Below are 13,609 nucleotides of genomic sequence, written 5' to 3' on the forward strand. Positions count from 1 at the left end.
AGGCCCGATGCATAGGAAGAGCGGTTATGTCACGATGGGGGCAGGCATGCGGCGCTGTTGTTGCCTAATGGCATCCTGTGATAATCTAATGGCTTTTGCATTAGGGACTCGTGTCCTTGACGCCTGCACTTATATGCATTGTTTTTGTGCTAGTGATGCTGTTGCTCTTCAAGAATCTCATTTGCCCTTTGTTGTCTTCGACGTTGTGCCTTTGCTGCTTTTCTTTCATTGTCATTGGTGTACTTTTTAGGAGGAGCCATGTTGGCGATATTTGCTTTTTAAAGTGGTTTTTCCAAGAACAAAAGTTCATTTGAACCCCTTTTTGACCTCGGACGGGGTAGTACGTCCGAGGTCAGAACCCCGCTTTGAGCCTGGCGGTGAGCCCGCATCAAAGCCGGGACATGTCAGCTGTTTTGAACAGCTGACATGTGCCCGCAATAGCGGCGGGTGAAATCGCGATTCACCCGCTGCTATTAACTAGTTAAATGCTGCTGTCAAACGCAGACAGCGGCATTTAACTACCGTTTCTGGACGCACGGCCGGAAATGCGCGCATCGCCGACCCCCGTCACATGATCGGGGGTCAGCGATGCTTCTGCATTGTAACCATAGAGGTCCTTGAGATCTGATGATCGCTGCTATGTAGCAGAGCCGATCTAGTTGTGCCAGCTTCTAGCCTCCTATGGAGGCTATAGAAGCATGGCAAAAGTTTAAAAAAAGTAAAAAAAAAGTGAAAAAAATGAAAAAAATATAAAAGATTAAATCACCCCCCTTTCGCCCCATTCAAAATAAAACAATAAAAAAAATCAAACCTGCACATATTTGGTATTGCCGCGTTCAGAATCGCCCGATCTATCAATAAGAAAAGCATTAACCTGATTGCTAAACAGCGTAGCGAGAAAAAAATTAGAAACGCCAGAATTACGTTTTTTTGGTCGCCGCGACATTGCATTAAAGTGGAATAACGGGCGATCAAAAGAACACATCTGCACAAAAGTGGTATCAATAAAAACGTCAGCTTGGAACGCAAAAAATAAGCCCTCACCTGACCCCAAATCATGAAAAATGGAGACGCTACGGGTATCGGAAAATGGCGCAATTCTTTTTTTTTTTAGCAAAGTTTGGAATTTTTTTTCACCACTTAGATAAAAGAGAACTTAGACATGGAGGGGAGAAAAAAACAAACACGGAAAATCCCAAGGTCATGAAGGGGTTAAAAATGGTCTGTGTCTGATGGTGTACTGAACATACCACAGCTCCTGGGCAGGGGAGGAAGCACAAGACAATACAGACATTACAGCAGAGGAATCATTTTGTGAGGTAAAATATTTTTTAAAAACAGTCAGTGAAATATTTTACCTCACAAAATGAATCCACTGTGATCCCCTGCTGTAATGTCAGTATTGTCTTTTGCTTCCTCCCCTGCCCAGGAGATGTTGTATGCTCAGACACAGTCAATTTTTAAAATGAACTTTCGTTCGTGGGAAAACCCCTTTAATGTGACCGGCTTCCTTTGCCTGTAGACACGTCGCGCATCTGCCGCCGGGATCAGCCGAATGATTCACTGCACCTGCGCGTAATTTGCGCAGGCGCAGTAAATCAGACCGCCGCCATCTTTGTGCAGACAGATAGCGGCGGTCACATTAAAACTGCGCATGCTCTCCTCCTATACAAAGATGGCAGCAGTCAGTGAATCATTCGGCTGATCCGGGCGGCGGCGTGTTCGCGACGGTGTTCCGCTGGTGGTACCGCATAAGAGGCTGCGTGAGTGTGTGAGTGTGACTGTTTGCTGCGACGGTGTTCCGCTGGTGGTACCGCGCAATAGGTTGGTACCACCAGCAGTTTCCATATTGAGACACCCATCACTTGGGTGTCCCAATATGGCGGTCGGTGAACTTCCTCCGCTTGGAATTCTGGGATACGGTGACACCTGGACAGAACAGGAAATGAAAACATTACAAGGCAATTATATAAATAGATTATGGTAATCCTAATTAACCTAAAACAGGAAAGGTTTATTCTGATTTCATGTCCGAGATTGAGAAAAACATGCAGATGTGTCTTTTTATATAGCGTGTGTAAACGTCTAGTCTCCACTGTACATGTATTTTACAGGCATCATATCCGTCATGCATGCACCAACACCAGGGGCGGACATATCATTGGTGCAATCTGTGCATCTGTACAATGGCCCGAGAGGTTAAGGGGCCAAATGTCACCTCCAAAGCAGGTGGAATTCTGTATTTTGATGAGCGCTTGGACTGTAGTGGGACCGTATTTCTTTTTGCACAGGGGCCCTCTTCTATCTTTGTCCGTCACTGACCAATACTATTTATATAAGGGTTGCAACAGTAAGTTTTTGCACCAGTAGTGCAAGAATAAATGTGAGCAAAATAATGTAAGTGTATACATTCATGCAAAATGCTGATAAAACACACATATATAGCGTAACAATATAATGTATAGTCATGTGGCTAGGCTCATTAAAGGGTCAATATTGACTTTTAGCATTGCTACTTCCAATAGGTGGCGCTAGAGTTCAAGTCCTCTTCTCGGAAGAGACAATTTGCAAATCTAATGTTACAAATGTACATTAAAGTCCATGACTATTTTAATTTCACAATACAATTGAACCATGTACGGGATTATCCAACATTTTACAGGTATATCTACTTGTCATTAAAACTGAAATTATTATCCAGAACTGGTTATTTATTTTGCATGTTGTGGCATAATATACAGGTCCTTCTCAAAAAATTAGCATATAGTGTTAAATTTCATTATTTACCATAATGTAATGATTACAATTAAACTTTCATATACTATAGATTCATTATCCACCAACTGAAATTTGTCAGGTCTTTTATTGTTTTAATACTGATGATTTTGGCATACAACTCCTGATAACCTAAAAAACCTGTCTCAATAAATTAGCATATTTCACCCGACCAATCAAATAAAAGTGTTTTTTAATACCAAACAAAAAAACCATCAAATAATAATGTTCAGTTATGCACTCAATACTTGGTCGGGAATCCTTTGGCAGAAATGACTGCTTCAATGCGGCGTGGCATGGAGGCAATCAGCCTGTGACACTGCTGAGATGTTATGGAGGCCCAGGATGCTTCAATAGCGGCCTTAAGCTCATTCAGAGTGTTGGGTCTTGCGTCTCTCAACTTTCTCTTCACAATATCCCACAGATTCTCTATGGGGTTCAGGTCAGGAGAGTTGGCAGGCCAATTGAGCACAGTAATACCATGGTCAGTAAACCATTTACCAGTGGTTTTGGCACTGTGAGCAGGTGCCAGGAAGCATGAAGTGCTCCAAAATCTCCTGATAGCTAGCTGCATTGACCCTGCCCTTGATGAAACACAGTGGACCAACACCAGCAGCTGACATGGCACCCCACACCATCACTGACTGTGGGTACTTGACACTGGACTTCAGGCATTTTGGCATTTCCTTCTCCCCAGTCTTCCTCCAGACTCTGGCACCTTGATTTCCGAATGACATGCAAAATTTGCTTTCATCAGAAAAAAGTACTTGGGACCACTTAGCAACAGTCCAGTGCTGCTTCTCTGTAGCCCAGGTCAGGCGCTTCTGCCGCTGTTTATGGTTCAAAAGTGGCTTTACCTGGGGAATGCGGCACCTGTAGCCCATTTCCTGCACACGCCTGTGCACGGTGGCTCTGGATGTTTCCACACCAGACTCAGTCCACTGCTTCCTCAGGTTCCGGTCACCTCTTCTCGTTGTACAGCGTTTTCTGCCACATTGTTTCCTTCCAACAGACTTACCATTGAGGTGCCTTGATACAGCACTCTGGGAACAGCCTATTTGTTGAGAAATTTCTTTCTGGGTCTTACCCTCTTGCTTGAGGGTGTCAATGATGTCCTTCTTGACATCTGTCAGGTCGCTAGTCTTACCCATGATGGGGGTTTTGAGTAATGAACCAGGCAGGGAGTTTTTAAAAGCCTCAGGTATCTTTTGCATGTGTTTAGAGTTAATTAGTTGATTCAGAAGATTAGGGTAATAGGTCATTTAGAGAACCTTTTCTTGATATGCTAATTTATTGAGACAGGTTTTTTGGGTTATCAGGAGTTGTATGCCAAAATCATCAGTATTAAAACAATAAAAGACCTGACAAATTTCAGTTGGTGGATAATGAATCTATAGTATATGAAAGTTTAATTGTAATCATTACATTATGGTAAATAATGAAATTTAACACTATATGCTAATTTTTTGAGAAGGACCTGTAGAAGCAATTCCCAGGATTTGTGCGATTAATTACCAACAATTGAATTACTGTACTATATACTTCTGCCACTAGGTGGTGATGGAATACATTGCACTTATCATGCTTTATTAATATGGGCTTGTACTTGTGTTAATTATTGACACGTTCCATAATGATAGCACACCGTGTGGTCAGGAGAGGTATAGCAGCACATTTCCTATTTAGTAATGATCATTTTTTAATAAATTATGGCAAACACGAGAGTTAGTTTACGATATTTTTCTTATGGGTTTTACATAGATAGTGACATTACTGCTATTGAAGCTGACATTTTTGTAAAAAGGACATAGTGGATGGTACTTTTGTAGTATTCTTTACTGCAATCAATATGGATCCATGCTGTTACTGGGACATAGGAAATCAGCTGCCAGCTGTTATCAGTGGGGGGACCGTGTGCAAAAAAGAGCATTTTCTATTGAAATCAATTGGCCATCCTTTTATATCGACAGACATTTAAGGTTCTCTAGAGCAAAAAGTGTCATTTTAAAATATCTCAAAATAGCCTTATAGGGCATATTATAAGGTATTATCATAGCCAGAGTACTCATTTAAAAGGGTTTTTTTTAGGACTTTAGGACAGGCCATCGATGTTGATGGAGTTCCCATCCCCATGACCACTGATCAAAGCAACACTGTAAATGGACTGTGCCGCACTATCAGACATAACCAGAGAAAGCAAAAATGAAGGCGCCCTAGGAACCCCTTGGTCAAGCTGATCATTAGGGAGTATTGAGGGTTGGACCCCGACTGATCAAACAGTGACAATCTATTCTAGGGGGAGGCCATCGTGTTGGAGTTCTTGAAAACCTCTTCAAGTCTTGTGTGGAAATGTGATATCCGGTTTCAGGAAGCCTCTTTTCCCAGGCTGCAATTTGCTTAAAAAAAATATGTGTGGTTTATTCACCCTCCCCAGGTCCAGCGCTAAGTCTCTGCCGCTGTTCTCTGTGCCTGTTATTGTGTGCAGCTCTGACATCACGACCACATTGCTGTTGATGTGGTGTCACCACTGCAGACAAAAAAAAACACCCACCAGGAGCAGCGGTGGAGACTCAGCGCTGGACCCATGAATAGTGAGTAAAGCACAGTTGTTTGTTTGTTTGAAACAAACTGCAGAATGAACAAAGGGGATTTCTGATGGCGGACAACCCCTTTAAGTAACTAATAGGATACCATGAACTGATGGATAATGGTTTTATATGTTAAATGGTTTTTTTATGGAATATCCACATATCCAAGACCTATCCCCTTTTCCGACACCCTCACCTACCCTGTTGAAAATCCTTATATAGATATAGATATATATATATATATATATATATATATATATATATATATATATATATATATATATATGTGTGTGTGTGTCTGTGATCTTTCTATGGTTTCATAATGCTTTATATTTCGTAAGTGTGGGTGGTAATATTTCAGCAAGAAGAGATGAGTCAAGGGTCGCTAGGTCAAGAACACAGAGCTAGAAAGAAAAAGTGCACTTGTTAATATAAAATCAAGGCATGCTGAGCTCAGAGCTATGTTCCCCGGCTACAAAAACACTAATGTGGCTCTCAGGATTTTTATTCGGTACAATTCCGCCCTCCAGTGAAGTCATTCCATTCATAACGCTGCAGCCATTGGAGCTATATGCGGAGTAGTGGGCAGAGAAGCCCATCACCTGTTGGGGCCCTCACGCAGAGCTTCCTTGGGACTACACCGGCAGCGGGAGCTCCAGCCAAGGCAGACCGTAGTCCAGTCCTACCAGAAACCTCCTTATTCCCGGGAGTGGGATCAGATCCGGCTGGAATGATCTTTGTTTTTTCCGTAATCTCTTCCTGTTTTGAAAGTTTGGTTGCTAAAAAAAAAGCCTTCAGCTGTTGATAATGGAGGAAGAAAATACAATCCTCAAGTCTCAGCCTTTCCTGGCTCTGAGTGGCAGGCAAATCAACGGTGAGTAACAGGATTAGTCTTCGAGGAGGTCGGAGCTTTAGTACTGCTCTACTACACATATATATATATATAGCTATACTGTGCGCGGCTTTATACTACGTAACCCCTTCATTCACAACTAAAAGTAAGAGAATTCCGTCGCTTGATACTGTAGACATTTGGAGGTATCAGTTTACTCTGTTTTTCTCCCTACAAAAACAAATGATCTGAAAATTACAGCACTTAATATTCTTTGTACAGTGAAGTTATGGTCTCTGTGGGATTAGCATTTACTCTTCGCCGTACTGCAATTGTACACTTTGCAATTTACAACGTCTGAAAATTTGTTTCCAGAGCTTAGAACTCTTCGCTGGCACCTTATGGGTTGTATGTATGTGCTGTTGTACATGGACATGCTAGATGACTGAGTATAAGTATAGCAAAGTTGTAGGGATGAGCGGATCTGTGGAAGTTCGGGTTCTGGCATTCTGGTAACTTTATTCCAAAGTCCGGTTCCGGTACCAGAATTGTGCCCGAATTTGAACCAGAACCTGGAACCCATTGAAAATAATAGAGATCTGAATTTTTGAGTTGGAAAATTCTCTCTCTGTCTTCCTCACCTGGACCTCCGAACATTGCAACGGACTTCCGGGAGAAGTCTGTGATCGGCGTTTAGCACCGAACACTAACCGTCCGGTACGAACCCCAAAGTTTAGGTTCGCTCATCTCATGTTATAAGCTGTTCATACAGTTCTCCAGATTTTTACCAAATTTGCAAACTTTAATTTGCAATTTTTCTTTATTATATACACTGCTCAAAAAAATAAAGGGAACACTAAAATACCAAATCCTAGATATCTCCGAATGAAATATTCCAGTTGCATATTTTTATTAATTGCATAGTGCAATGTTTTCAGAACAATAAAACATAACAATTATCAATGTTAATCAAAATGAATATCCTATGGAGATCTGGATTTGGAAGGATACTCAAAATCAAAGTGGAAAATCAAATTACAGGCCTATCCAACTTCAGTGGAAATGCCTCATGACAAGGAAAAGAAGCTCAGTATTGTGTGTGGCCTCCACGTGCCTGTATAACCTCCCTACAATGCCTCGGCATGCTCCTGATGAGGCAGTGGATGGTCTCCTCCTAGACCTGAACAAAAGCATCCGCCAACTCCTGGACAGTCTGTGGTGCAACGTGACATTGGTGGATGGAGAGAGACATGATGTCCCAGATGTGCTCAGTTGGATTGAGGTCTGGGGAACGGGCGGGCCAGTCCATAGCTTCAATGCCCTCATCTTGCAGGAACTGCTGACACACTCCAGCCACATGATGTCTGGCATTAGAAGGAACCCAGGGCCAACCGCACCAGCATATGGTCTCACAAGGGGTCTGCGGATCTCATCTCGGTACCTAATGGCAGTCAGGCTACCTCTCACAAGCACATGGAGGGCTGTGCGGCCCTCCAAATAAATGCCACCCCACACTATTACTGACCCACTGCCAAACCAGTCATGCTGAAGGATGTTGCAGGCAGCAGATCCCTCTCCATGGCGTCTCCAGACTCTGTCATGTCTGTCACATGTGCTCAGTGTGAACCTGCTTTCATCTGTGAAGAGCACAAGGCGCCAGTGGCGAATTTGCCAATCCTGGTGTCCTGTGGCAAATGCCAAGCGTCCTGCACGGTGTTGGGCTGTGAGCACAACCCCCATCTGTGGATGTCGGGCACTCAGACCATCCTCATGGAGTCGGTTTCTATCCGTTTGTGCAGACGCTAGCATGCTTGTGGCCTGCTGGAGGTCATTTTGCAGGGCTCTGGCAGTACTCCTCCTGTTCCTCCTTGCACAAAGGCTGAGGTAGCGGTCCTGCTGCTGGGTAGTTGCCGTCCTATGAGCCCCTCCACATCTCCTGGTGTACTGGCCTGTCTCCTGGTAGCACCTCCAGCCTCTGGACACTATGCTGACAGACACAGCAAACCTTGTCACAGCTCGCATTGATGTGCCATCCTGGATGAGCTGCACTACCTGAGCCACTTGTGTGAGTTGTAGAGTCCATCTTATGCTACCACGAGTGTGGAAGCACAGCCAGCATTCAAAAGTAACCAAAACATCAGCCAGAAAGCATTGGTACCGAGATGTGGTCTGTGGTCCCCACCTGCAGAACCACTCCTCTATTGAGGGTGTCTTGATAATTGCCAATAATTTCCATCTTTTGTCTATTACATTTGCACAACAGCATGTGAAATTGATTGTCAATCAGTGTTGCTTCGTAAGTGGACAGTTTGATTTACTCTGAGTTATATTCTGCTGTTTAAGTGTTCCCTTTATTTTTTTGAGCAGTGTAGTAAAGGGAACCTGTCACCCCCAAAATCGATGGTGAGGTAAGCTCACCATCATCAGGGGCTTATCTACAGCATTCTATAATGCTGTAGATAAGCCGCCAATGTTACCAGAAAGAGCAGAAAAAGGCGTTAGATCATACTCACCCAGGGGCGGTCCAGCTCCGATGGGCGTCTCAGGTCTGCTCCCGCGCCTCCGATCTTCATTCCATGACGTCCTCTTCTGGTCTTCACGCCGCGGCTCCTGCGCAGGCGTACTTTATCTGCCCTGTTGAGGCAGAGCAAAGTACTGCAGTGTGCAGGCGCCAGAAAGGTCAGAGAGGCCCGGCGCCTGCACACTGCAGTACTTTGCTCTGCCCTCAACAGGGCAGATAAAGTACGCCTGCGCCGGAGCCACGGCGTGAAGACCAGGAGAGGACATCATGCAATGAAGATAGGAGGCGCTGGAGCGGACCTGAGACACCCATCGGACCGGACCGCAGCGGGACCGCCCCTGGGTGAGTATAATCTAACCTCTTTTTCTTCTCTTTCAGGTAACATCGGGGGCTTATCTACAGCATTACAGAATGCTGTAGATAAGCCCCTGATGATGGTGAGCTACTGAGCTTACCTCATCGTCGATTTTGGGGGTGACAAGTTCCCTTTAACAAGGTTGTGCATAATCAACCCCTAGATCACGGAAAGTAAATTGGGGGAGGTATCAAGCCCTGCTGTGTTAGATGCGATGAACTACAAGGGCATTTAAAGGGTGTCCAATATATGTGTTGCCTATTTGCTATGAGCCCCCTTTTTCCTTATTAATACAATGAAAACTGTCTCAAAGAAAATCTCTTTGTTACCCGTAGCAACCAATCACAGCGCAGGCTTCATTTTTCAGGAGCAATATAGGAAATAAAAGCTGCTCTGCGATTGGCTGCTAGGGGCAACAAAGACAGATCTGTTTCAACTTTTGGCAGTTTCTTAAAATCTACGGCCATTGTTTCAATAAACTTTATTTACACTAAGCAGTCACCATCCCTTGAGTGACTGCAAACATCTGATAATGTCTTCAAGGCAAGACATGTCGCAAGATGATGATTATATTGATGTCTAGGGATAAACTGTTCCATAAACATTCCCAGCGCACATAATATCTCTATATAATGTGCTTTTATGATTCAGGATCAATTCTGTAAAAACAGTTTGCACGAAAACTCCAACATGTATGGAGACGTCTTCCAGCCGCCATTAGGTCCCCCTGATGTGCCGCCGCCATGCGCTGTGTAAACAGTCGTGTGTTTTGTATATTTACGGTTCAGTGCAGCGCAAACAGCGATGAAGAAAGGAATAGACTTTCTCAGGCTTTCTGCTCAGCGACCCCTGAAATCTACTGTTTACTTTCAGGTTAGACCGAGTCGTGTCAACATTGACAGTACGGATATCTGCCAATATCCCCCCCATGCAGATATGGTCATGCATCACCGACCATATAAACAAACATAGTATCTGGACAAAATTGTCTAATTTCACTATGGATAGAGGCGAGATCAGCAAAATGGCAAACAAATATAAATAATGACATGTGCGTCATTTCGGAAAACCCTTCCACGATGTCGCTTTGGTCAGATCTGAAATGAGATTTCAGCAAATCATGGCCCTGTGCAGAAAAGAAGAAGATCGGTGATCAGACTAAATCTGCTGCATGCGCTTACACCATTCGATCAATCTGTGCCAGGTGTAAATCTGCCCAAATAGAATGGGCGCTCCATATTGTAGGAAGTGGGGTGACAGGGGTTTCTATTGCCAGGGCAAATATTTCACCCCAAAATAAAGCATTAATATCCCCCCGAGTTCCCATTAAAACAATTAATGACCCTAGAGTGACCATTTCAAGACATAATGGTAAACGTCTGCCCACTCTCCCCAGTCCCACAAGCTCGCTGCCTCGGGGTAATCCTTGACACTGATCTCTCTTTCAAGCCACATATCCCAGCCCTTTCCACTTCCTGCCGACTTCAACTTAAAAATATCTCATGGATACATACATTCCTCAACCAAGAATCTGCAAAAACCCTAGTCCATGCCCTCATCATCTCCCGCCTTGACTACTGCAAAGTCCTACTCTGTGGCCTCCCCTCTAACACTCTCGCACCCCTTCAATCTATTCTAAACTCTGCTGCCCGACTAATCCACCTGTCCCCCCGCTATTCCCCAGCCTCTCCCCTCTGTCAATCCCTTCACTGGCTCCCCATTGCCCAGAGACTCCAGTACAAAACCCTAACCATGACGTACAAAGCCATCCACAACCTGTCTCCTCCATACATCTGTGACCTCGTCTCCCGGTACTTACCTGCATGCAACCTCCGATCCTCACAAGATCTCCTTCTCTACTCCCCTCTTATCTCCTCTTCCCACAATCGTATTCAAGATTTCTCTCGCATATCATCCCTACTCTGGAACCCTCTACCACAACTCTATCCGCTTCATGAAGACGCAGATAACTTTGAAAGCAGTATTTATAAAGGGATCCATATTGGTCTCTACTGCCACCATATAAGCCCATATTCACATCGATGACCTCCTACTTAGAGCGATTTGGTTGGACTGCATCCATGTATCATAGATTTCAAGCAGTTATTCAAAGAAACAAATCACCAAAATATTGCAAACCTTTATAGTAAATAGATTTTCACAGTTTTTGATGTTATTATCAGCAGCTTAAACTGACAATAGCATCAATGTAATGACTGACAAGAAGTCTACTGTGTTTAGAAAAAAACAAATATACGGTATGTTCTCAGAATTAGCGCTTGATTCTGCGGTCCTTCCTTGTGACTCTTTAGTATTCACCAGAGATCTACCGTACAGGACAGTTCTCATGCAGTTTGCCACAAGGAAAACATGTGATGAGGATGCTTGGGGTGAGGATGAGCCGGGAGGTCATTTCTGTGGCTTGTTAACGATTACCGGTGTTAAAGAGGAGAGAAAAAGCAGAGAGAACACACTGTGGCGGCACAGGATATTGGCACGTAATGTGCAGTAACATATGGTGGCTTCCAAAGTATGAACTGCAAATGTAGAAGCTGCACTCAAATTATACTGCGGCAACTAATTAATAATCCTAATGTCATGTAACTATGCTGAATAATAGCTCTGTAGCTACCTCTCTAATATCTATCTATATATTATCTATCAATCTATCCCATATCTATATATCTGTCTATGTAAATGAGCTACATTATTTTAGATTCCATTATGTGTTAATAGCAGAAATTAAAAAAAATGCGTTATTTTTATTTGAGATTTGCAGAACATCATAAATTAGGTGTTTACTGTATTGTGTGGGTTGTTGCAATTACAAGGATACAAAATATCCTTTATTTACTGTGACATTTATATTAAAAAGCTTATTGCAAAAAATGTGATTATTGGAAAGGTTTTTGTACCATAAATGTTTAGTAGCTGTATGGAAAAAATCTCAAAAAATTAAATTTTTTTTAAACCTACAATGTACTGGCATATTGCAATATCGCTACATATAATACTATATTATGTGTACATATATATATATATATATATATATATATATATATATATATATATACATACCAGTACATTATGCGTAGGAAAAGAAAACCAGAACTGAGGATTATTAGGCAGAGAATATTCTCAGATACACCCCAGTGCAGCCTGTGGTTCACTGTTAGAGATTCTGCCTTTCATGCCGGAGGTCTTTAGGTATAGTCCCAGGGCTGACAGGCTGTTAGAAGAAAACAAGAATTTATAAAACTATAAGGATGCATCTGATGTGAACAGTCAGATGCCCAGGGGACCTTTACCCCTAACGTTCTGCCTCAAAAGAGAACATGGTACCCTGTGTAATAAGCAACACAGGACACAAACAAAGCGGAGATCAGCAGTGCTGGTTCAGATCAGCATCCAGCACGGGATCCCCTCTCCTCATCGCCCCTGTGACTAGGTAGCCATCTCCTCATGGCCCTGTGCATATCACGGTGGCTCAGTGATTAGTACTGTATGGTGGCTCAGTGGTCAGCACTCTTGCTTTGCTGCACTGAGGTCCTGGGTTCAAATCTCACCAAGGACAACATCTGCGAGGAGTTTTTATGTTCTCCCCATATTTGCGTGGGTTTCCTCTGGTTTCTCCTCTTCCCTCCCATACTCCAAAGACATGCTGATAGGGAATGTAGATTGTGAGCCCCAATGGTGACAGTGATGACGTCTGTAACACTCTGCAGAATAGGATAGCGCTACACAAGCAAAGCTTAATAAATAATAAAATATGTCTACTCTTGTATCTATCTAATAGATACACCAGGTTCTGGACCTGGTATATAGGCGTAGGTCAGGGAAAATGAATCTTTGCCCTGAATGAAAATCTTGCCTCAGCTCTTTATCAGTGCATCCTCCATGCGTATAGCTGGGAGCCCTTGGGGTAAGCTACAGATGGAATGGGCACAGCTAGTGGAAGCCCGGACAGGACCGGAGTTTGAAATTAGGAAGTAGGGAAAGGGTTACTGAATGATAGTAGGCTTTTAGAGATGGAAAAGGGGCATTAGGTTTCATTGGGTAAAAGTTATAGGGGGAGGAGTAGTGTAGGGTACCTTTATAAGGAAGACCCCTGAACCAACGCTATTTCCAAGGATTCAAGACCAGTGAACGTCAACACCTTCCACCCTTAATTTTGGCAGTGGTATTGACCAAATTTGGTTGTGTGGGATTCAATTTATGTTTATCTTGTCATGGCAGCTGGAGGTGAGGAGGTCAGGGATGGCCTTGGTTAATTGGGCTTTGGGCACATCAGGCGGATGGTGTCCCTTAATCAGTGTGGCTAGTTCCCTCTGGAACGTTTTCGAGGAACAGTGGAAAGGTTATGTGGGCAGTACTATTATTATTATTATTTATTATTGTTATAGCGCCATTTATTCCATGGCGCTTTACATGTGAGGAGGGGTATACATAATAAAAACAGGTACAATAATCTTAAACAATACAAGTCATGACTGGTACAGGAGCAGAGAGGACCCTGCCCGCGAAGGCTCACAATCTAC

The 13,609-nt window shown here is 43.4% G+C and overlaps 1 protein-coding gene across 7 annotated transcripts in view; it reads left to right on the plus strand.

Moving 5' to 3' along the window:
- KIAA1217 (KIAA1217 ortholog) overlaps positions 1–13,609 on the plus strand; it is a 506,736-nt gene that overhangs the window by 150,999 nt on the left and 342,128 nt on the right. The window contains exon 1 of one of the 7 annotated variants that reach the window (XM_077268373.1): positions 5,906–6,237. The exons of the other annotated variants lie outside the window; for them this stretch is intronic. Within the exon in view, the coding sequence (XP_077124488.1) occupies positions 6,171–6,237 (67 nt within the window). The 5' untranslated portion in view covers positions 5,906–6,170. Of the gene's footprint in view, positions 1–5,905; positions 6,238–13,609 lie in introns of those variants that run through there. 7 annotated transcript variants of the gene reach the window in all.

Source organism: Ranitomeya variabilis, chromosome 6 (assembly GCF_051348905.1).
Source record: "Ranitomeya variabilis isolate aRanVar5 chromosome 6, aRanVar5.hap1, whole genome shotgun sequence".
In the NCBI taxonomy this organism is placed as follows: Eukaryota; Metazoa; Chordata; class Amphibia; order Anura; family Dendrobatidae; genus Ranitomeya; species Ranitomeya variabilis.